Genomic DNA, 25,940 nt, shown 5'->3' with positions numbered 1-25,940 from the left:
GAGGTGGAAATTTTAAAGTTCATTAAGGTCAGCCTCTTGTCCCACTATTTCAATGTTCCTGCTGGAGAGGACGGTACTAGATTCTTCCATACAAGTGACTGAAGTGTCAGTAAGCACTTTGAAGGTAGTGATCATAACTGTAAGATGCAAGATAATTTAAAAAAGGGATTAGGATGGTCCTCAATGAGTTTCTGTAACGAGGAATGCCAATTTCAGCATCATTATACAGGACTCAAACATTGGAGCAGCTACTTGCCAGGAAAAGACTGGACCCGATTGAAATCAAAGGGTAATCTGCACATGAATTTGGAAGAAGACAGTGAGGTCTTAAATTAATGCTTCTCTTCCCTAAGAAGAAAGAGTTTATAACTGAAGATTTTGGGGAGGGGGAGATTGGATTTATTCTAGAGGCATTAAATGGCTTAGCAAACATAAATTTGGATCAATTACCAAGGTCTGACGAGATGCACCCGAGGCTGCAATGAGAGGCAAGGGTGAACCTGGCTGGGACTCTGACAAAGATTTTTAAACCTCCATTGGTGAAGTGACAGAATATTGGAGGACAGCAAATGCGGTTCCTTTCTTACAGGATACTCGCCTCAATTAAACAGGGCACAGAAAACAAGAACAAGTAATTTATGGTACAATTTAATAATACACTGGTGAGGCCACATCTGGAATATTACAAGCAGTTTTGGTTACAACAGCATAGAAAAAGATGGGATTACTCTCTAGAGGAAACTTACCAAGATTGAATGACTCAGTTATGCGAGAATGGATAGCAAGGGTTTGTTTTCCTCATAGCAAAGTAGGCTGACAGGACTGATAAAGGGTGTACAAATTATGAGGGGTATAGAAATGGCAGACATATCTATTTCAAGGGGATATGAGTTTAAGGTAAGGAAGTTTAGAAGAAAAACAAATATCACCCAGAGGGTGGTTGGGATTTGGAATTCACCGCCTAAGAAGCATAACATTTAAGTATCTAGATGGGCACTTGAATAGCTAAGGCATGGAAGGCTATGGTCCAAATGCTGGTAAATGAATTAGTATAGATGGGAACTAAAGGTTCTGACGAGGTGGGGGTAAAGGTGGGTGTGCTATATGACTCTAAGAATATATTATCCATGTTGGTTATAATGAATTGTAACTTGCAAGAAATAAAGCAAATATAATTTTGAAACACTAGATTGGTACAGCTTTTGAATTTATATTCATGAATATAGATGTTTTTCTAAAATTACTCATATCTTGTTTTTTAAGCATATAATATTTGTAGGCCATGGCAACATTTTTCATATTTTAATTAAAAAAAAATAATTCATTGATGTGGTTATATTTATCAGACTTGAAACGTGTTTGGCACTCTTGATCTGGAAATGCCTCTGTTATGGGATTTGAGTTTAAAGGGCAAACAGAAAACAAATGGAAATGAAATTAGAGACATGTGATAGACTGAGCACAAACCAAAAAGTGACCATAATGAGCTTCAAAACAGGATATTAAGAGAAAATGTAATCAACCATAATTCATCAAATTTCTTAAAAGGATTTTTAAGTTTCATTTTTGACTGTTCATTCAAGCAATTTTTTTAGATTATAGTCTCCTCCATTTGTCTAGACTAAGATGACAAGGCCTATATGCAAGTGACATGAAGTCAGAGTAGGCAGTAACTATTCAGTGAAAATAAAACCTTTAAATTCTATATGATTATTTAATTATTTATATTTTACAATGTGCAGTTCACATAATGCAAACAATTTTGGTAGGCCTTTCCTCTCTATTTAATTCGTAAGCAAATCACATAAAACATTGGACAGGTTTAAAAGGATTTGGGCCAAATGCACGCAGGTGAGATTAGTGTAGATGGGGCATCTTGGTCAGTGTGGTTGGTTGGGCCAAAGGGCCTATTTCCATGCTGTATGACTCTAAGTCCTATATATGCAGAGTTGGCTTTTTAAATTGCTAAAATGTCATCTCACCCTGCATTCAAATGAAAGAAATGCAAAATCTCCTGTTGTTTTAGCTCATAACTACACGCTACAGATATTCAAAGGACTGGACTCTGAATTTTGAGGTCTCTGTACTTAATAAGTGTAGTTACCTTCTTCCACTCAGCTTTAAATTAAATCTCTGACAAGTTTACTGTTGGGAACTGGATGTCTGAAAAGGAGTTGTTAGATCTTAACAAGGACAGGTGCAGGTTAGATATAAATGTCTATGTCATCCGGCAAGTAGAGCCTGAAGCAGAGGGATGGGGTAACATAGGAGCTGTTAATGCCTAGGGTGGGATGCTGGCTGAGTAATACTGCTCTTCCCACGGGCTAACAGGTAGCAGGCTTGTCAGAAACAGATCCTGGTGAATGTCACAAGCTTCCCACTTGTGGTTGGAATACTTAATTTTGTTAGATTAGATTATTTTATTGTCATTCAGACCTTTCGGTCTGAACGAAATTTCGTTGCCTGCAGTCATACAGAATAATAATAAATAACGAAACATACAATAAACACAAATTAACATCCACCACAGTGAGTTCACCAAGTACCTCCTCACTGTGATGGAGGCAAAAGTCTTAGTCTCTGTCCCTTTCCTCCTTGTTATCCCTCTGCGCTGAGGCGATCCAGGCCGAAGATGCCGCCCTCCAGTCCAGCAACCGTAGCTGTAGTTGCGGGAGCTCCAGAAACAGGTCACCAACCTGTGACCTGCGAGTTCCCGTTCGTCCACTGGGCCCACGGCCGAACCTCCAAAGTGATGTCGCCGCCACCTCAGCTCTGATTCGGGCCGCTGCCGAAAGCCGGAACGCCGCCTCCGCTCCGAGTCGGGCTGCCACCGCCTCAACTACTAGTCGGGCCGCTGCCGAAAGCCGGAACACCACCTCAGCGAGTCGGGCCTCCGCCGCCTCAGCTCTGAGTTCCACAGCCTCAGCTCCGAGTCGAGCCGCCGTCGGAACGTAGTCTCAGCTCCGAGTTGGCCGCCACCGCCTCAGCTCCGAGTCGGGCCGCTGCCGAAAGCTAGAATGCCACCTCAGCGAGTCGTGCCGACGCCGCCTCAGCCCCGAAGTCGGCCAGCCTAGTCCTCGAGGTCGGTCGGTCGCAGTTGGAGACCACCAGCTCCGCCATTAGGCCTCAGCGCAGACGGAGGCAGAGAAGGGGGATACGACAGAAAGAGTTGCATTCCCCCGAAGGAAGAGACAAAAAAACATGTTTCCCCCCCCACACATGGTGTTAAAGGTGAAGAGTGCACTGAGTTACTTCAGGCTGATTTATTGATTGAAGGAAGTGCTTAACCTCTCACTTTACCCAACATACACATTTTCTTTAAGGTTTAAAAAAGAATAATACTCTCCTATTGAAATATACACAGTTCCAGCAGGACTTGACAGCATAATTACAGAGATGATGTCACTTCTGGCCAGGATGTCTGGAAGCAGGAATGATGATCTAATAAAAAGGGGGTGGCCATTCAACATTGATATTTTTAAAAAAAATTTCCACCCAGAATGTAAATGATTCTTTGAAGGTTCTGGAGGCTCGGAAATTGAGTGTGTTCAAGAAAGAGTTGAGCACATTTTGGACATCAGGGCAAATTATATTGGTACAGGAAAAAGACATTGACCTAAAATTCAGTCACGATCTTAATGAATAATGAGGAGACACATGGGTTTAAATGGCCTAGTCCACCATCTATTTCATATGTTCTTATGTACCATCCTGAAGATGATTTATGAAAATCAATCAGCAAGATATTCATAACATAGTCATGCTTCTGCCAAATACTAAGAAGCAGTTTAAAAATAATATACTATACTTCTATTATAATAGTTATAACATCAGTAAAATAAATAACAAAAGATCTTACGGTCTTTCCTTGCCTCCAGTGACAATCAAGCCATCCCTTAACGTTGTGTACATTGTAAACACGGGTCCTGTATGGGCTTTTGCTACAACTCGGATTACCACGTGATCCTTCCAGACATACACATCCCCATTTATGGCACCAGAGAAAGTAAGATTGTTCTATTAAAAAAATGTTTAAAAAAGGATTATATAGTGGAGATATTTGTGGTATACAGTTTGTAGTTGAGGCTGTCTCATGGAATAAAACAGATACATTTTTGAGCTGCGTTATATGAATGGTAGAATGAATAACAACTTACACGCAGGTTGCCTGGATGACGAGAGAGATTTATTAGTCAACATTCCCTGCTTATATACAACACCAACTCATTAACATATACATGAATATGCATGAATACATTACAATCTGGAAGATTATCATCCGACATCAGTCTCCAATTTGTTCCTTGATGTGTAACCTGCTCACATGGATTTAGACAACCATGCCATCAGCGTGCTATCTTAACTGTTTTAGTAACAAGAGAGTCTCTAGAGATATCACTGGAGTTTCCAACATAAACCAGCCTACAGTTACACTACAGCTCATACCATGGCACTGTGGTTGCAGCAGGCCCATGAGCTTTAGACTTTTGTCTAAAGCTATGTCTATGCGGTAGGAGCTGGGAGCCATGTCCATGTGCCATGAGATATGAGCTATGTCTACAATGCCTTTGTCGGCTTAGAATACGGGCAAATCATTAAATTAATAAATAGTGATATCGTGGCGGTCCCTGGGGGGTAGGCCACTCCTTGGATCATCCCCCTCGACGATTGAGGGACAGGGGCGTGGGTCTGCCACGGGGTTTACCGGTCGACTCCCGAGGGGTAGAGATAAGAGTGTCGGTGTGTGTTCTTGAACTGTTGGAATTAAAAGCTTCTTTTGAATCCGCCTGGCATCCGGTCTTTTCCTGACCTTGACCAGGCCACTACACTGGTGACCCCGACGTGGGGCCGCTGCTGTCGTCCCAGGGCATGACGTATATATTTACCGTTGTGGACCGCTTCACGCGGTGGCCTGAAGCCATTCCGCTACAGAATTCCACCACTACTACCTGTGCTCGAGCATTGTTGGCGCACTGGATCGCCCGGTTCGGGGTTCCACTGGACATAACATCCGACCGGGGGCCTCAGTTCACGTCAGAGCTGTGGTCGGCCATGGAACGCCTCCTGGGTGTTCGTCTGCACCACACGACAGCGTACCACCCGCAGTCGAACGGCCTAGTGGAACGGTTTCACCGACAGCTTAAGGGTGCCCTAAGGGCGCGGCTCACTGACCCAGACTGGGTAGACGCTCTACCGTGGGTTTTGCTGGGGATACGCACCGCACCCAAGGAGGACTTGGCCTCCTCCTCCGCCGAGTTGGTGTATGGGTCTCCATTAACGGTGCCTGGGGAGTTCATCCCGCCGGCACGTGGCCAGGTGGAGCAGTCTTCAGAAGCTCTGCAACGTCTTTGGCAGACGGTGGGCAAGCTGGCGCCGGTGCCCACTTCTCGTCATGGGTCCTTCCGTCCGCACGTTCCCTCTGCTCTGGAGGACTGCCAGTTTGTTTTTCTGTGCAGGGATGCACATCGGACACCTCTACAGCGGCCGTACGAAGGCCCCTTCCGGGTCTTGGAACAGGGCTCGTCAACGTTCGTCCTGGACATGGGGGGTCGGCGGGAGACTGTTTCAGTTGCGCGGTTGAAGCCAACACATATCGATATCGATCGGCCGGCGCTGGTAGCACTGCCCCGTAAGCGAGGGCGACCTCTGTCTAGGGTACCTCCTCCTTTGGTTACTTCGTACCCCGCACTTGTTGATCAGGTGCCTGTTCCGGGTCCGAGCGTAGTGTGCACCCGGTCTGGCCGTTGTGTACGCCGTCCTGTCCGTTTCGTACCTCGGGTACTTGGGGGGGGGGGTCCTGTGGCGGTCCCTGGGGGGTAGGCCACTCCTTGGATCATCCCCCTCGACGATTGAGGGACAGGGGCGTAGGTCTGCCACGGGGTTTACCGGTCGACTCCCGAGGGGTAGAGATAAGAGTGTCGGTGTGTGTTCTTGAACTGTTGGAATTAAAAAGCTTCTTTTGAATCCGCCTGGCGTCCAGTCTTTTCCTGACCTTGACCAGGCCACTACAATATATATCAAACATTTAAGGAAGAGATAGATAGATTTTTAATTAGTAGAAGTGTCAGAGGTTATGGGGAGAAGTCAGGAGAATGGGGTTTGGAAGGAGAGATAGATCAGCCATGATTGAATGGCGGATTAGACAATGGGCCGAATTGCCTAATTTTACTTCTATCACTGATGACATGACGTATTTATGTCAATCAGGCAACAGAAGAGGCCAAATTGATCAGAAAGTCGTGGGGGGGGTGAGGGAGGGTGGGGCATATTTTGCAATTAGAGACGAAACTGAGCTACATCATCAATGGTAGATGGAGTGTACAGATACAGTATGATAAGTTTACACAAGCAGTATCCATAATTAATGAGCAGAAAGATATTTATAATGTAGAAAGAGTACACACATGTCAGAGGGGAGACGGCAGGAGAATTGGGTTAGGAGGGAGAGATAGATCACCCATGAATGAATGGTGGAGTAGACTTGATGCGCCAAATAGCCTAATTTTACTATTCCTTCTGACATGACTGACCATAAAGTGGCAAAATACAGTAGTTTTGTGGACTGGCACATAGATATAGGCTACTTAATTTATTTCATAGCTTATTAAAACTTTGTATGAAACGCAACATCAATGCTCCTGCTGAAGAATTCTTGTAAAATCAGTTTTAGATTAGAAAATCTAGAAGAAAACATAACTTTATCTTCCAAATATGTGCATGTATCAGTTTCTTTACATAATTCTAAACAGTACTTACTGCACCAAAGGCAACAGATAGCATGGTTTGCATCTTCGCATCATCCACAGTCCCAATAATCCCCTTTTTTGAAAGCAATGCTCCACCAGCTAAGGTCCAAAATTTTATATGCTTCACCCCCACAGATACAAATTGTGTATCCGAATCGGGACGAAACTCAACCACAAAAATCCTCTCGCTATGGGCCGCTTTGCTAGCAACTTTGGCACCTAAAATGAAAGAAAATCAACACCTCATTAGTGAACTAAGTTTGTTATATCTATGTATTTATGTAAATATTTGGTTTCAGGTCGTACAGAAAAAGTTTATACTTGAAACAATCTTTTCTTGTCTTTTATCTAACTAAAGCAAAAATTTTATACACAATAGATAATTGTTTTATATTTTTACAAACAAATATTATTTTTCAGGGGTTACAAATTAATCCTGTCTGCTTACACATGACCACATGTTATATCGTCTGTTCTTTAGTTGGTGACACTTTAAAAGGTTTCATCAAAACAGCACCTCTAGAAAAACTTCCAAACACACTTCACAAATACAAATATAAAGATAGAGCATAAGATGTAATAGCGTAGCAGCAAAAAGGGCCAAAATAGAGAAGATGATTAAAGTCTGCATCTGAACAAGAGAGATGAATTAGAGGCAGAAACAGAGGTAAGTGGATATGATGTAGTTGTCATTACAGAAACATAATTCTAAGGTGGATATATCTGATTGCATATGATGTTATTAGAAGGTAGTGAGAAATTACCTTATTTCATGTGACCGAGTATTAAATATAATAATCAGGTCAAATGAAAGAATATAGGTACAACTAAAGAATCTAGGTAAAAATAAAGAAAAAATAAATTTTGTTAGTTACCAGTGGATGATAAAAAAGATACATCCATAGCTAACTAAAGTTCAGGGTGATAGCAGGTTTAAAAAAAAAAGGCTAATAAAGTTGTAAAGAATATTGCAACAGATTGTTCCCAGGTTATGGCAAGATTCTGATGTGAGTGTGACTTACTTGCGTGTGGTGGTTTGTGTGGGTGTGTATGTGGAGGGTTGTGTGGGTGGGGGGGGCACATGTGGTTTGGGCTCGTGTGGGAAGGGACTTGTGTGTGGGGGTGTGCATATGGGGGTTTGTGTGGGGGTGTGCGGGGGGGGGGGGTGCATTTGGAGGTTTGTGTGTGTGTGTGGGTGTGGGGGGGGGGGGGGGGGGGGGTAGCGTGTGTGGGTGGGACGTGTGTGTGTATATGGAGGGTTGTGTACATCTGTGGGTGTGTATGTGGAGGGGTGTGTGTGATGAGTGGGGATGAGAGTGTATGTATGTGTGGATGTGTATGTATGTGTGGATGTGTGTGTGTGTGTGCGCGCATATGAGTATGCGTGTGTTTGTTATTCTACACCATTAGGCTGCATTTTCTCCATTAAAAATTTTAAGTAACCTAAAAATGAAAGATGGAATACTTACAATTCCTGGTAAAAGTCAGGAATGGTCAAACCCTTTAACTTACTCTGAAGCTGGTCTCAATATTTTAGTTAAGGCTGTTTCTGCATTCTAGGCCTAAGATCTTTGCGATTTTCTCTTGCAATGTAAGGTTTCATGGTTGAAGTTAAAATTAGTTTTATAATCAAAAGGTACTTTAAAATATCTATAAGGACATACAGCTGCTGCCTGAGAGCGGCAGATACCTGGGTTTGATTCTGACCTCAGGTGGAGTTTGCATATTCTCCCTGTGTGTGTCCACATGTGGGTTTGTAGGTTAATTGGCCTGTGTAAATTGCCCCTAGTGTGTAAGGAGTGGATGAGAAAGTGGGATTACATAGAATTGGTGTGAACGAGTGATTAATGGTCGGTGGACCTGGTGGTCTGAAGGGCCTGTTTCCATATTGTATCTCTAAACATAAAAATGGGGTCAAGGAAAGAGCGTTCACGTTGCGGCCCTGTTTCCACCAATCATTTCACCACAACGCACAAGAAGCGACAAGACAGACACCACTGTATGCAGATGCCGAGAAGTGTGTTCAGCTCTGGCTGAACAACTTCTTATCTTGTGTGTGGACTCGATAAGAAGAACATTAAAAATACATGCTTATCATTTGTGCTGAGGATCCAGATCAAAAATCTGGAAACATACTCCCTAATGAGCAAACTCCTAGATTGCTCTTGTTGATTCATTTAAAAATCTATCAAGCAGATCAACAAAACGATGAGGATAATTTTTTTGCTACGATTTCTTACGTTGATGTGTTGATGACATGGCATTACTGTATCTACATATTATTTGCTTAAATTAATTTGTTATATGATAAATGGCTATGGAGAATGAAAATAAACATATCAATTATAATATTCTTTAAAATTTACCTTCTTGCCATCTCCAAATAATGATAGTATGTTCAGGATCGACACCCACTGATAACAGCAACTTGCCTGTAGCACTGAAGTTAACATAACCGACACCCTTATTATGAGAACAACGTAGGATAGAAAGTGTCTGCTTGCTGATGACATCCCACACATGAATAGATGGAGTTGCTCCTGGTAATTGAAATATTATATGCATTAAAATTAAACTAAGAAAACGGGAAATAAATACATTGAAAACATGAATGCCATATTTACCAGCACATAAATATTTGTATTAATTGCTTGCATCCAATCTGCTACAATACATTCACACTCTACCGATCTAACTCAATAAGAAACATAAACTGAATGTTTATTATCCTAATGCTTTCTACTACTAAGCATCGGAACAAATTGAACAAAACTATTGGCTGGACAACCACATGTATCTGCACTGTGTGCAAATACATAATTAGTTTCACAATGACAAGAGGATCAGTGAAGCTGCACAAATAAAAATAAAAACAATGAAGGGCTGGGGAAAGGTGCAAAGGCTGATAGCCTTACCTGATGTGTCTGTAATATCACCTGCATTGAGACAGCAATTGCAAATGAGGAAATATTGATCCAAGATATACTGTACCCACACATGATGAATCATTACACAACAGTATCAAAGGAGAAATATTGACAACAAAAAAAAGCATAATGAACACAAGGTAAAATGTGTTTTAATAAAAAAGCAAAAGTCTGCTTTGAGGTAAAATAATAATGACTTGGATATTACATTGATGAAACTATTGTAGGATCTGGACTTTAATAAATGGCAGTTTCAAAGAAACTGCTCTATATTTTATACATCTTAATTGTACGATGACTGAACAGTAATCATTGCATTTATATAATTGTTGCATTATAGATATAAATAATTGAAACTAATAATACTTACTTAAATTACCACAAAACATACTGTAACTCCAAGTCCAATAAAATGATTGACTATATTATTCTGCATCTCCTTTTTCTTACGTAATGCACCTTAAATGAAACATCTAACATGATTTTCTAGTATATTTCTAGTCTTCAATGGTCAGTATGCTTTATTACTTGATTCACGTACGGGAATTGTAATTATTAAACATCTTGGAAAGCATAAACATTTTGTCATTGTTCAGGAGCGGGACCAAAGTCATGGAGCATTGTCCAGAGATGAGAAGTAGATATATAAAGTTATATTTTACTCCAAAATTTAGATCCCTATTCATATATATTGCATAAACAATCACAGTGAATCAAATATGATTGCAGGCTAGCCTGCAACATTTACAGGTTGCTCAATAGCTAATAATATGTTTATATGGAGTTCACTAAGTAAAATATTGAGGCAAAACTATCTGATGAAGATCAGCAAAGTTCTCCAAGTCTGAATCGATATTTATTTTTCTATCAATATAAAAAGATTATCTGGTAATTTCACAGTCGTGGGATCTTGCTGTGCAAAAATTAGCAACATGTATTCATTTGTTGTGAAGCAAGTGGAGATGTTCACTGATTGCACAATGTTCAATTCTGTTTGCAACTGCTCAAGGAATGAACCAGTTCACATCTCCATCCAGCAAGAGCAAGACAACATTTAGGTAGCAGGTGACATTCACACACAAAAATGCCAGGCAATACCCATCTCCAATAAGGGATATTCTAATAATTTAGAATTGACGTTCAATGGTACTACACCTTAGAAACATAGAAAAATAGGTGTAGGAGAAGGCCATTCGGCCCTTCGAGCCAGCACCGCCATTCAATTTGATCATGGCTGATCATCTAAAATCAGTGCCCCGTTCCTGCTTTTTCCCCATATCCCTTGATTCTTTTAACCTTAAGAGCTAAATCCAACTCTCTCTTGAAAACATCCAGTGAATTGGCCTCCACTGCTTCTATGGCAGAGAATTCCACAGATTCACAACTCTCTGGGTGAAGATGTTTTTCCTCAGTTCGGTCCTAAATGGCCTACCCTTTATTCTTAAACTGTGACCCCTGGTTCTGGACTCCCCCAACATCGGGAACATTCTTCCTGCATCTAGCCTGCCCAATCCTTTACGAATTTTATATGTTTCTATAAGATCCTTTCTCATCCTTCTAAATTCCAGTGAATACAAGCCCAGTCGACCCATTCTTTCATCGTATGTCAGTTCCGCCATCCCGGGAATTAACCTGGTGAACCTATGCTGCACTCCCTCAATAGCAATAATGTCCTTCCTCAAATTAGGAGACCAAAATTGCACACAATACTCCAGGTGCGATCTCACCAGGGCCCTGTACAACTGCAGTAGGACCTCCTTGCTCCTAAACTCAAATCTTCTCGCAATGAAGGCCAATATGCCATTAGCTTTCTTCACTGCCTGCTGTACCTGCATGCTTACTCTATGATGAATGATTTATGAATACTCTATGATGAATGATTCACTTCCTGATGCCCCAAAGCCTTTCTACTTTCTGCAAGGTGTAAGTCAGTAAAACAATGGAATACTCTCCACTGGAGTGGATGAGTGCAGTTTGAACAACTCTCAAGAAAGTTCACACCATCCCAGGACAAACAGCACATTTAATCTGCACTTCATCTACAACCATAAACATTCATCCTGCCACAATCAGCGCACAAAATGTACTGCAGTTATTCTTTGAGGCTACTCCAATAACAACTCTATCACCTTGAAGGATGAGGGTAGCACGTACTTGAAAATGCGGTTCCCTTCTAAGTTGCACAACATCCAGATTTGGAAATCATCACGGTATAAATCCTGAAACACTCTATCCAACAATCCCGTGGGAGTCTTATCACCTTCTCAAGTAACCTGCTCACTCTCGTTAATAAAGGGCAATCAGGGATGGGCAATAAATGCTGGTCTTGCTAGTGGTACTAAGATACTGGAAAATGTATAAAATTATCCATTCAAACCTTATTCCATCTGCAATCATGTCTACAATGATGACGCCTTTACATATAGCCAAGGTGAAATTATTATATTCCTTGAATCCTTACTGTATATCTCTGCTTCTCAGCTATTGGTAGACTTTCTTGTTCATTCATTTCACAAGGTTTAACTGATGCCAGTTAAATAATTTTGAATGATCATTTTGTGTATTTTTCACAAATTAGCCTTGTTACTATAGATTTGCCAATATTTGAGCACTGACATACAAAAAGCTCACAGAAATTTGCATTTATATTTGTACACACCTGGTTTGTGAGGAATAACGTAACAATAGACATTTTATTATGTCAGAAGTGAATTTCCCACAATAGTGGTCCTGGTAAACAAAATGATGCACTGTTTAACTGGACAGGAGCATCATGCAAAATGGTCTATTAAACTTCAAGATGAAAAATGCATTTGCTGTTAAGTAAACGTTGGTTTTGATCATGCAGAGTTTAAATGTTTACAGTCATTCTGACTTTATGTTTCCAGAAAGGTGCTGGTTTCTTCATACTGTTGGAAGGGTGTAACATGAAATATCACAGACAAGTATAATGTCATGTGTGAAATGCTTCAAATATATATTTGCGATAATGTAAATATGAGATGTTAAATGTAGCACTGTGTTTGGATTTACTTAACATAATTTGTTCAGTATTTTTTATTGTTCCGCCAATGCTAGTTTCTTGTGCTGGATTTGACATTTCTAAAACAGTATTGGTTCCCACATTTAATGAAGGATGTAGATGCACTGGAAGGATTTTAAAGAAGACTAGACTAAGTGGGATCCGTTGGGTCCCATTGTCACATGGGAGGCCTGTTCCCCCAACTCAATATTCCATCACCCACCCATAGCCCCCAACTGCGCAGGCACGGCTGGGGGGGTTCCCGTTGTGATGTTCTTGATCCCCCCTCCTCCCCTCACTGCCCCCACACCGCCCCTTGCCCTTCCACCACCCCCCCCCATGCACTCACTCCATCCCCCCTCAACCCCCTCCCCCATCCACTCTTAGCGGCTCTCCGGCGGCGCAGCCATTCCCGCCCATTGGGTTCCCATTGTGACGTAGAACACGCAGGTATTGCTGCGCTGTCGCAGCTGACGGGCACGGCAAGTGGAAATGGGATTTATTAAAGCTTAAAATGTGAATAACAAAATATAACAACAATTTAAACGTTAAAGATGAGATTTATTCAGTTCAGTTCTTGTCGCATCTCATTGCGTTCTGCCGCTCACTGCGTCTTGATGTCTCTTTGCTGTTGATGAAAAAAAAGACACACAATTTTAATATAGAGACATTATTGAGTGGTCAAACTTTAACTTGAAGAAAATCTGAGAATTTACCTCAGAAGGCATCGTTCATCCAAACACGCGTTTAATGACAACATTCTTGGTCGATGTTCCATCCTTCAGGAAAACTTTGACATTTTCTTTCACCTTTCCTCGGCTAAGAGCCACATATAGTTTTCCATGCTGAAATACTGGTTTCTCGAGGTATATTAACACTTTCTCCATGGTTTGTCCTTGCGCTTTATGGATCATCATTAGCAAAACTTGACTGAATCGGGAATTGGCTCCGCTGAAGGGGAATGTCTTCGCCTTCTGTCAAATTGAGTGTTATCCTAGGAATGAGAACAATGTCATCTTTGAAGGCTCCCATGTTGATTCTTGCAACGATCAAATTATTGTGTAGCTCTTCCACAATCATCCTCGTTCCATTACATAGCTTTGGGGGTTCCAAGTTTCTCATTATGTCATTAACATGATTGGAGATCCTTTTTTCAACTCCAATTTGTGTGGTGATAATCCAGAGATCTCGAGTGAATCAAGGAATTATGTTGGGAAGTGAGTAGCATTAGTTCCCTCAGTGACAGCATTGAAAGAAAAGTACTACTTAATGATTCCAGGGAAGCGATTGATACATGGAGAATTGATGCTTCTCATCGTATTGTTGTGCGGAACCAAATACAATTGTCAGAGAATAATTCTGCAGGATTGTCAAATGGGGGATAGATGAAATCAATACAATCCTCCAGTGTTTTTGCTGATAAAACCATGTCTTCTGGCATTTCAATTTCATCGTCTTCATTCTTTAAAATCTCGTCTTCTCCAACTTTCAACAAAAATTGAGAATAGTCGCCTTCTCCCGCTCTCAATCGCATATTCGTCTGCAATTGAAACTTATGTGAAAAGTCTCCACAAGTAGGATTTCTTGATGCAGGAATTTTCAACATCAGCATCATTTCCCCCTTTTCACTACAGGAAGGAGTTGTCGAAAATCATCACAAAAAATGGTAAGAATGCTGCCAAAAGGCTTAGTGTTGGTGCATACATCTTGAAGAATTCTGTCCACCGCTTCAAAAGCTCTCCTAATCATTAGGCATTCATCCAAAACAATGAGTTTCACTTGCCTCATCAAACGTGCCATGTTAGAGTTCTTCTCAATGTTGCAGAATGTATCCTCGGTTACTTGGATGGGAATCTTGAATCGAGAATGTGCAGTTCTTCCACCAGGCATTAATTTAGCTGCTATCCTGGAGGATGCTATAGCAATAGCCACATCACCTTGACCTCTAACTTTGGAGAGGATCAAATTGGTGATAAATGTTTTTCCCATTCCTCCTGGTAAATCAATGAAAAACATTGAAGGAAGCTTCCTCTTCAAGCAGTTGCACACCTGGTCATACACTGCTCTCTGCTCAGCATTCAGCAGAGGCTCATTCTCCTCAATAAATTGCTGTTGTTCAGATCTATTGTATTGCAATTCCTGCAACAATTCTGGATCGTCATCATCAAGATGCATCCTTCCATTTCTTGGTCGTGGCAAATGAAAGAATTCCATTTTTTTGTTGTTGTAATTCTCAAGCAGGTCTTGAATATACAACGGAGCCTGATCATGGTGCTTCTCATCAATCATGATATTAGGATCACTCATTGTTCTCCGTTCTTTGTACTTGAGGCGGTGAGCGTCCTGCATCCGGGGGAAGAAATTGAACGTCCTGCAGCCAGGGGAGGGGGACGGCTTCAGACGGCGGCTGTCGGTGGCTGGTGGGGGTAGAAGGGAGGCCTGCCGTGGCCAACCGCTGCAGTGTCCTGTAGCTGGGCGAGGGCTTCAGGCAGGGGCCATTGGGGGAGGGGGCTTTTTGGAGGGTTAGCACGTGTTGTGGGCCGAAGGGACTGGTATCCTGAGGGCTAGTACGGACATTGTGGGCCAAATGTACTTTTCTTGGGCTATACCTGCAGCTGGGGACGGGGACGGCTTCAGGTGGGGGGCCGGCAGGAGTGTTCTGTAGCCGGGGGAGGGGGATGACTTCAGCAGGGGCCGGTGAGCACTGCCTTGGCCGACCGCTGCCTTTGCCGCGGCCTACCGCTGCCATGGCCTACCGCTGGGGGGTTGCGAGGGGAAGGAGGGTCTGGGCAGGGGGTGTGGCCCCACCAGTGCCAGGCCCCGGGGCCTCACCAGCGCCCGGCCCTGGCCTCACCAGCGCCCAGTTTCCTCAATTCCCCCCACTCTCTCTCCTCACTTCCCCAGGATTTCGAGGTTGCAGCAGTAGGCCTTGCAATGGGCCAGGCTCTGGGCCGCTCCTCACTCCAGCCGCTCCCCACTCCAGCCACGGTGATACACAAATTCTGCTCGCTCCGTTCCTTCAGCTTTATTGTGACAGAGAGGCTGGCCAATTAGGGCAGCAATAGTGCGCCAAAAGGGGAGTAACTGTTCCGGCCTGGGCGTCGCCGCCCCGGTGACTGACAGGAGAGGAGACCAACTGCGCATGCGCTGTATTAAAGATTTTTAAACCTCGATAACTTTTACAATAGACCGGAACGAAACTTGTTGCACTCGCAGCACAGGAGAACGGTTAGTAACCTGGCGATAAATCGTAGCGCTATATCGCGTACCGTTTTAGCGCAAATAGAAAAACACCGCAAACCGGAAGAGCACAATATCGGAGTTTTAGCTATGTATAGATTTACCAGATTGGTATTGGCAATGGACAGATTGTGTTATAAGGAAAGATTGAACAAGCCAGGTTTGTACCCACTGGAGTATAGAAGAGCACGAGGTGACTTGATTGAAACATGTAAGGTCCTGAGCAATCTTGTATAAGCAGATGTGAAAAAGATGATTCCTCACGTGAGAGAATCTAGAATTAGGAGTCACAGTATTAGGGTCAGGCATTATCCCTGGAGAACATGGATAGGTAAGGAAATGCCTATTTCCATCCATGACTATAAGACAGATAAGGTGAAAAGTTTTCTCTCATTGGATGTGTGTCATTTGAATTCTCTTTCGTAAAAGGTAGCAGAATATTTTAAGACAGAAGTTGATTTATCCCCTTGATTATTAAGGAATAAACCTGAGTAATGGATGCAGGAATGTAGAATTAAGGTTAGAGTTAGATCAGCCATGAACATATTTACTGCTGGACCAGACATTGCGAGCCAAAGGCCCTATTTTTGTTTTTAATTAGTATGCTTCTAAAGTATGTGTTTGCAATAACTAACTTGTTGCTTCACAGTAATGATAACATTCCCAGTAAGGCTTTGTTCATTTGTCTTCTTGTCTTAATAATTGCAATACAGACCTACAAATATCATTAAATGCAGAAATATTATTGTATGAATAATTACAATAGAACTAATTTGCTGGACAAATTTTAAATTATGCATGAAGGTAGTTAATAATAATGATGCGCAATACATTTGTGTTGAATTAGTAATTTGACTTACCTATTTGCCCAGTTGCCACAACATTTTTGTATTTTGGATGTTGATTGACAGTCAGACAAAGTATGTCATCTGTATGTTCCACATAAAAACTTTGCAGACCTGATCAGAATCATTTCAAATGAAATACAACATAAAAATAAAGTTGAGTGCTGAAATCACAATTGCCTCAGCATTATAACATTCACATGGATTACAATGTGTCTATATTTGAACACATTATGAAATTTTGTAAAGTATGAAACTCTCCCAATGCAGCTGAGCATGGGGCCAATTGAAACTTTCAAACTAAATTAGAGAAACTTGTTTAAGGCACAGATAATAAAGGTTACATGGACAGGATGGGCAGATGGAGTTAAAATACAGCTCAGTATAATCTAAATGAACATCAGAACAATCTGGCTCATTTCTGTTCTTGTGTGTACTGCAAAATTGTGTTCAACTCAGCTCAGTACACTTTAGGAAGAATATGTAGGTCCTTGACAGGATGTAGAATAGAATGACCTCAGGTTGAAGATTTTAACTATAGGCTACCTTGGAGAAACTGTAATTGTTCTCTTTGGAGCAAAGGAGGTTGAAAAGAGATTTGACAGAAATGTACAACATAAAAGATTTGAAAATATAGACAATAAGGCCGTGTATGTTCACTGATGATACAAGGTCCAGAGCACAGATTTAAGGTTTTTTGTAAGAGATATTTTGCTGAGACGGGATGGGGGTGAGTGGTGTGTGCATTGATGAAGATCTGTGAGGAATGTGGGAAAAAAAGTGGCAAGCTTCATGGGCTGAATTGCAGCCTCCAGTGCTATAATGATTCTGTGGTTTATTTGTCATTATAGACATGATTCATACGGCATTGTTAGTAAGAATGCAATTAAAAAAAAAAATGTTTTAAGAATACTAATTTACCAAGTGATAAAATATATATTGTTGAAGCTGTAAATTTTCAAGATTGACAACCATCTTCATTCGGGACACCAAGACTAAGTGTTATTCCCAAATGCAATAGCATTTTACACTAACATCAAAGGTTTTATCAGAACACTACATTCAATGCCTTACCTGATGACAGGTTCTGAACTATGCCAGCGGCTGCTGTGTGAAAAATAATATCACTTCCATCATTGAGATAATGAAGATTGTTGCGACAGTCAAAGCCTCTATATCCAAAAACATGTTCCAACACAAATTCCTAAAAATGAAAAATTTTTATTTAATAAAAACTGATGTAAATTTCAAGGAGTATATTTAAAAAATATAAATACCTTTGCTAAGGAATTTTTGGACTACAGTTCACTGAACACTTGGGTATAAAATCCTTTCCGCACAGCCATTATAACTGCTCTTTCAAGTTTCATTGTCATCTTACAAGAAAAACTCAGGTTTATAGAAACGGAACATGCTGGACACACTGAGCAGGTTAGGTAACAACTTTGGAAAGAAGCATCTCCAGTTGAAGACTTCTCTCCTTTCAACTACTGACATGTTTCAGAAATCAACAATTTCAGATAATTTGATTTTCTTGTTTATATCAGAACTGGCCATTTTGGTACAAGATTATAGATCTCACTCATCATTGTTCAAGATCCACCCACCACAGTGGTGTCTTCTGCACACATGGAGATGGGGTTAGAGTGTATAGAAGGGGTCTAAAAACATATCCCCGTGGGGCACTGGTGTTGAGAATTATATTGGAAGATGTTTTATTGTCTATCTTCACTGTTGTGATCTATGAATCAGGAGGTTGAAGATTCAGCGGTAGAGAGGGGTATTGACATTTAGGACCAGGGGTTTGGACATGAGTTTGGGTTGGATTATGATGTTGAAGGCAGAGTTATAGTCAATAAATAGGAGTCTGACATAGGTGTCCTATTTATCTAAAGGATCTACTGATGAATGTAGGGCCTGTGAGATGTCTGCCGTAGACCGGTTGCAAGCTGCAATGGAACAAGGCTGCCTGGGAAAATTATATGCTTGTCTTGGAGTTTGTGCTGTACAGATTGGCAGGATTCAATATCAGGATTAGGGTGGTTATAAGCAGAGAAATCAAGATTAATTTGCATTCACTGCTCTAGAGCTCTAGGGGTTAGTGGAGTCAAGGGATATGGGGAGAAGGCAGGCATGGGTTATTGATAGGGGACGATCAGCCATGATCACAATGAATGGCAGTGCTGGCTCGAAGGGCCAAATGGCCTCCTCCTGCACCTATTTCCTATGTTTCTATGTCGACAATGAGAAGCTGTATCTGAGAATTTGAAACCAGGGGTTATTGATACCTGTTAAGGCTGGGTGTGCACTAAGGACTGAAGAGGTTTGTGAATCTTTGGAATTCCCCTCCATAAAGGCTAAGGCAAAAAAAAGGAATCAATGAATATGCAGATTGAGTTAAGTTAAATGAGAAGTAGAACTGACTCTAGTCATTCAGGCATCTCTTCTGTAGCTATTATGAATCTAAGGAACAAGTTGGGAGCAGATCTAGGCATCCCAACTGGTTTGCTTAAGACTTATACTCAGCTATAAAACAGCTATTTACCCGACAGTCTAGAAATTACGTGTATATTTTGTAGGTATGTTACAAAACGTACCTGAATCGTGGCTGAGCATCTGCCCCTCCCCGTGTGTGTGATTTTGGAGCTGTTTGGAGGGGGCGGGTTTAAAATGCGATTTTTACTAGGCTGTTCCAATCGCAGATGTTCAGCCTAGTAAATCATTAACGGAGAATCGCTGCAAGACCCGGTCCCAAAAGCTATTATTAGTTTTATAGGCCTCGAAGAGTAGATATAATAAATTTAAAAGCTCTCGTTCAGTTCGCAAGCTCTGGCAGCCCCAGGGTTTTATAAAGCAAACAATTAAAGGTATGTACCTTATTTTTACATTAAATGGGGCATGTATATAACCCTATAATTATAATTTTCTATAGCGAGTAGCTCATTTTGGGCTTTTTATATCCCCCAGTATTTTTCTCGGCATTTGAGGGCACTAATCCAGCGCGCTGTCAACATTCTAAACCTGCGCGTTCCACATGAACCCACTAGAAAACCGATTTAAATGGGCATTTATTTACAGCAATTGAACACTAAATTCCTTCCATTTGGCCTATAAATTAATGTAAATTAGATATAAAAATCATGTTATATTGTGAATTATTTGTGAATAATCTTTGGACACTTAGGCTATTTAAAAATGTTAATCTTTCCTTAAGAAATGTGCGTTTGACTATCTAAGATCACAGCTTTTTTGTAATGCCCATTGAAAATCAATAGGGAACAAGATGCTAATTTCCGAGTATGAAAATGGTCATAACTTTTTTAATACTTGAGATATGAAAGTGAATTTGGTGTCAAATTAAACTTATTGTTATGCTTTATCTGATGGGATAAATTGCAGACTTGATTTTTTAAATCTCAAAATTTTGTAACATTGCTATATTTTGAACAGAAAAGCAAATCCCATTTGGGTAAATCGTCTGCTACAAATCATCAGCAAAGTAATGGAACATGTCACGCAAAGGGCAATCAAGGGAGACTTATTAATTAATAATCTCATTGATGCTAAACGCTGATTTTGCCAATTTGTTCCATTGAAGCTCATCCAATTATGGGGAAAAAAATCTAAAAAAGAACTCAATCCCGTAAGAGAGATGAGAGTGACTGTCCTCAACTACAAGACAGAATTCGCCAAGTGCGGTGCCTGAATCCTTAATGGAAGTAATCAAAGGGAATCCAGATTTTAAAAGAATCATTGGCAAGTCACACCAAATACGTTGGAAAATCCCTGTGAGTGCTAATTTCTGATTTTACTGCATCTATTTTTCAGAGTGGTGTTTCAGGCCTAACCATCTTCCGCTGATTTATCAAAAACATTTTCCACATCATAGGTCCCGTACGACAATGTTTGTTGATCATGAAACATTCAGTTCCATTTGTTCTTATTCAGATAATGAAACATTCCTACGGTAAGAGCAGCTTGACATGGTAATATGGCAAGAAACATTTGTATGACACAAATACCAGCTAATAACAATCTCACCATTACTTCAAGACATTGATTGGATTTATTGTTGCCAGTTTCCCCACCATCGATGGCAAATCTGACAACAATAAAGTCAATGAACCTCTGGACTTAACAGCAGCAGTGATATAAATACTGTGAATAAATTCAGGTCAGAGCTGCTATTTGGAGGTAGATTGTCCTGTTTGAGCTACTTCCAAGAAGTTACAAGTGGTAACAAGTTTGAGAGATGCAGGAAGATTGTTCCCGATGTTGGGGAAGTCCAGAACAAGGGGTCACAGTTTAAGGATAAGGGGGAAATCTTTTAGGACCGAGAAACATTTTTCACACAGAGAGTGGTGAATCTCTGGAACTCTCTGCCACAGAAGGTAGTTGAGGCCAGTTCATTGGCTATATTTAAGAGGGAGTTAGATGTGGCCCTTGTGGCTAAAGGGATCAGGGGGTATGGAAAGAAGGCAGGTACAGGATACTGAGTTGGATGATCATATTGAATGGCGGTGCAGGCTCAAAGGGCCGAATGGCCTACTCCTGCACCTATTTTCTATGTTTCTATATTATTGAAGAAATCTTTGCACGTTTCGGTGGGGTTTGGTAAATGCATGCAGAGAGCAGCTCAATCTCCAGCTTGAATGTTATATAACCATATAACCATATAACAATTACAGCACGGAAACAGGCCATCTCGGCCCTACAAGTCCGTGCCGAACAACTTTTTTTCCCTTAGCCCCACCTGCCTGCACTCATACCATAACCCTCCATTCCCTTCTCATCCATATGCCTATCCAATTTATTTTTAAATGATACCAATGAACCTGCCTCCACCACTTCCACTGGAAGCTCATTCCACACTGCTACCATTCTCTGAGTAAAGATGTTCCCCCTCATATTACCCCTAAACTTCTGTCCCTTAATTCTGAAGTCATGTCCTCTTGTTTGAATCTTCCCTATTCTCAAAGGGAAAAGCTTGTCCACATCAACTCTGTATATCCCTCTCATCATTTTAAAGACCTCTATCAAGTCCCCCCTTAACCTTCTGCGCTCCAGAGAATAAAGACCTAACTTATTCAACCTATCTCTGTAACTTAGTTGTTGAAACCCAGGCAACATTCTAGTAAATCTCCTCTGTACTCTCTCTATTTTGTTGACATCCTTCCTATAATTGGGCGACCAAAATTGTACAACCATACTCCAGATTTGGTCTCACCAATGCCTTGTACAATTTTAACATTACATCCCAGCTTCTATACTCAATGCTCTGATTTATAAAGGCTAGCATACCAAAAGCTTTCTTTACCACCCTATCTATATGAGATTCCATCTTCAAGGAACTATGCACGGTTATACCCAGATCCCTCTGTTCAACTGTATTCTTCAATTCCCTACCATTTACCATGTACGTCCTATTTTGATTTGTCCTGCCAAGGTGTAGCACCTCACATTTATCAGCATTAAACTCCATCTGCCATCTTTCAGCCCATTTTTCCACATGGCCTAAATCACTCTGTAGACTTTGGAAATCCTCTTCATTATCCACAACACCCCCTATCTTGGTATCATCTGCATACTTACTAATCCAATTTACCACACCTTCATCCAGATCATTGATGTACATGACAAACAACAAAGGACCCAACACAGATCCCTGAGCCACCCCACTAGTCTCCTGCCTCCAACCCGATAAACAGCCATCCACCATTACCCTCTGGCTTCTCCCATTCAGCCACTGTTGAATCCATCTTGCTATTCCTGCATTTATACCCAACAGTTGAAACTTATTAGCCAACCTTCCATGAGGAACCTTGTCAAAGGCCTTACTAAAGTCCATATAGACAACATCCACTGCTTTACCCTCACCAATTTCCCTAGTAACCTCTTCAAAAAATTCAAGAAGATTAGTCAAACATGACCTTCCAGGCACAAATCCATGTTGACTGTTCCTAATCAGACCCTGTTTATCCAGATGCTTATATATATTATCTCTAAGTATCTTTTCCATTAATTTGCCCACCACTGAAGTCAAATTAACAGGTCTATAATTGCTATGTTTACTCTTAGAACCCTTTTTAAACAATGGAACAACATGCGCAGTACGCCAATCCTCGGGAACTATTCCCGTTTCTAATGACATTTGAAATATTTCTGTCATAGCCCCAGCTATTTCTACACTAACTTCCCTCAATGTCCTAGGGAATATCCTGTCAGGACCTGGAGACTTATCCACTTTTATATTTTTCAAAAGTGTCAGTACTTCTTTTACTTTTGAACCTCATAGTATCCATAGCTACTCTACTAGTTTCCCTTACCTCACATAGAAACATAGAAATTAGGTGCAGGAGTAGGCCATTCGGCCCTTCGAGCCTGCACCGCCATTCAATATGATCATGGCTGATCATCCAACTCAGTATCCCGTACCTGCCTTCTCTCCATACCCCCTGATCCCCTTAGCCACAAGGGCCACATCTAACTCCCTCTTAAATATAGCCAATGAACTGGCCTCAACTACCCTCTGTGGCAGAGAGTTCCAGAGATTCACCACTCTCTGCGTGAAAAAAGTTCTTCTCATCTCGGTTTTAAAGGATTTCCCCTTTATCCTTAAGCTGTAGAAGAGAAATGGAGGACATTTAAAGGGGAAATTTTAAGAGTACAGAATCTTTATGTTCCTGTTCGGTTGAAAGGAAACAGTAAAAATTGGAAAGAGCCCTGGTTTTCAAGGGAAATTGGACATCTTGTTCGGAAAAAGAGGGAGATCTACAATAATTATAGGCAGCATTAAGTAAATGAGGTGCTTGAGGAGTATAAGGAATGTAAAAAGAATCTTAAGAAAGAAATTAGAAAAGCTAAAAGAAGATATGAGGTTGCTTTGGCAAGTAAGGTGAAAGTAAATCCAAAGGGTTTCTACAGCTATAATTCAATATCCTTCTCCTTGGTGAATACTGAAGAAAAAAAATTGTTCAATATCTCCCCCATCTCTTTTGGCTCTGCAGATAGCTGTCCACTCTGTCTCTCTAATGGACCAATTTTATCCCTCGTTATCCTTTTGCTATTAATATAGCTGTAGAAACCCTTTGGATTTACTTTCACCTTACTTGCCAAAGCAACCTCATATCTTCTTTTAGCTTTTCTAATTTCTTTCTTAAGATTCTTTTTACATTCCTTATACTCCTCAAGCACCTCATTTACTTAATGCTGCCTATAATTATTGTAGATCTCCCTCTTTTTCCGAACAAGATGTCCAATTTCCCTTGAAAACCAGGGCTCTTTCCAATTTTTACTGTTTCCTTTCAACCGAACAGGAACATAAAGATTCTGTACTCTTAAAATTTCCCCTTTAAATGTCCTCCATTTCTCTTCTACATCTTTCCCATAAAACAAAATGTCCCAGTTCACTCCTTTTAAATCATCTCGCATCACATCAAAGTTAGCCTTTCTCCAATCAAAAATCTCAAACCTAGGGACAGTTCTGACCCTCTCCATAATTATATTGAAACTAATGGTATTGTGATCACTGGACCCGAAGTGCTCCCCAACACATACCTCCGCCACCTGTCCAGTCTCATTTCCTAACAGGAGGTCCAGCACTGCCCCTCCTCTAGTAGGTACCTCTATGTATTGCTGCAAAAAACTATCCTGCACACATTTTACAAACTCCAACCCATCCAGCCCATTTACAGAATGTGTTTCCCAGTCTATGTGTGGAAAGTTGAAATCTCCCACAATCACTACCTTGTGCTTACTACTAATATCTGCTATCTCCTTACATATTTGATCTTCCAATTCTCGTTCCCCGTTTGGCGGTCTATAATACACCCCTATAAGTGTTGCTACACCTTTCCCACTTCTCAATTCCACCCAAATAGCCTCCCTAGATGAGCCCTCCAATCTATCCTGCCAAAGCACTGCTGTAATATCTTCCCTGACTAGCAATGCAACACCTCCACCTCTTGCCCCTCCAATTCTATCACACCTGAAGCAACGAAATCCTGGATTATGGCAAGATATTAATCCATATTAATTATGCTTAAATATACTGCATGGACACTTTATGTAATAGAAGCTTACAAATCTTTTAAATTAATCCGCCATTTGATTAAAAAGGAATTTGTGCGTTATCAAGATCCCCATTGGAAATGTACAAACTGTAGGGAGAGCCTCAAAACTGAATACAAATTCAAAGTTATTATTTCCATGTCATGAGCCTGAGCAAAGAAAAGTGTTTCAATCTGGGTTACAATTAGGTGAAATACTTAAAACAATCAAGTATTCTTTACAGATCAGCTAGATGAAAAATGTTGCATCATAAATATCCCCATTACAACTGAATTTCAGGAGTTCAATGTTAATGCAATGGTGCTTAACATCTTATCAGCAATTGATACATCAAAAGTTACCAAATCTCAAGAGCAGTGCTGGGAATTAAGTTACCTCCACTACTTTCTTCTTCTTGGTAATATTGTTCTTTTGCAGTTTCTCTGGTTGAGGAGCAGCTCTGCTAACAGGTGGTCTGCAATTAAATGAACAAAAATTATAAGCTGACGAAATACACTGCTTGCTACATTTCAAAGAGTAAGATTTTGAAAATCTCAAGATTTAACCAACAATTCTCTAACCCACATTGCTGTAAGACCTATTTAAGGCAAACATATAAGATCACTGGTGCTGGAGTTGTACAAACAATCAGAAACTGTAAAGCCAGAAGGAATTCCATATAATTGAACAAAACGTTGGATGTTTAGAGATACAGAGCGGATAGACACAGGCTGTTCAGCCCATCGAGTCTGTGTCGACCAGCATTCACCCAGTACACCTTTTGACATAAAATATGCAGTAACTGACTCATTCTGTAGGAGGCAGTAGTGCTTTAGTTGACTTTTGGCAGCTTTATGAAAGTTTTGAGAATAAGTATTAAGCCTAAGGATTGTAGTGTGACCTAAGGGGTCTACTATCTGATTGATATGCAATGAGCTTTGTCAACCAATGATGGTGTTGTCGCAGGCTCCATCCTTCTGCTCTCTGGTCATCCGTCCAGTGCGTCCAGCCTTTGGGGATGAGTAGGGGTTGGCTCCGTAGTTTCCTGCCAACAGGCCATGGCCCGCTGGGAGCTTCTGCCGCTGCGCTGCCCACTGGGATGCTGAGGTGG

At 41.1% G+C, this 25,940-nt stretch overlaps 1 protein-coding gene across 2 annotated transcripts in view; it reads right to left on the bottom strand.

Annotated features, from left to right (window-relative positions):
- LOC129699773 (echinoderm microtubule-associated protein-like 6) overlaps positions 1-25,940 on the bottom strand; it is a 197,234-nt gene that overhangs the window by 25,658 nt on the left and 145,636 nt on the right. Inside the window, exons 29-35 of one of the 2 annotated variants that reach the window (XM_055639845.1) lie at positions 25,226-25,304; positions 17,855-17,984; positions 16,796-16,894; positions 9,662-9,682; positions 9,113-9,286; positions 6,757-6,965; positions 3,860-4,017 (exon numbers count right to left, since the gene is read on the bottom strand). In XM_055639845.1, the coding sequence (XP_055495820.1) occupies positions 3,860-4,017; positions 6,757-6,965; positions 9,113-9,286; positions 9,662-9,682; positions 16,796-16,894; positions 17,855-17,984; positions 25,226-25,304 (870 nt within the window). The remainder of the gene's footprint in view (positions 1-3,859; positions 4,018-6,756; positions 6,966-9,112; positions 9,287-9,661; positions 9,683-16,795; positions 16,895-17,854; positions 17,985-25,225; positions 25,305-25,940) is intronic. The other variant, XM_055639846.1, reaches the window with a different exon arrangement.

The sequence above is a fragment of the Leucoraja erinacea genome, chromosome 8 (genome assembly GCF_028641065.1).
Source record: "Leucoraja erinacea ecotype New England chromosome 8, Leri_hhj_1, whole genome shotgun sequence".
Classification (NCBI taxonomy): Eukaryota; Metazoa; Chordata; class Chondrichthyes; order Rajiformes; family Rajidae; genus Leucoraja; species Leucoraja erinaceus.
The sequence above is the reverse complement of the archived record's forward strand: the minus strand, read 5'-3'. Positions and strand labels throughout refer to the sequence as shown.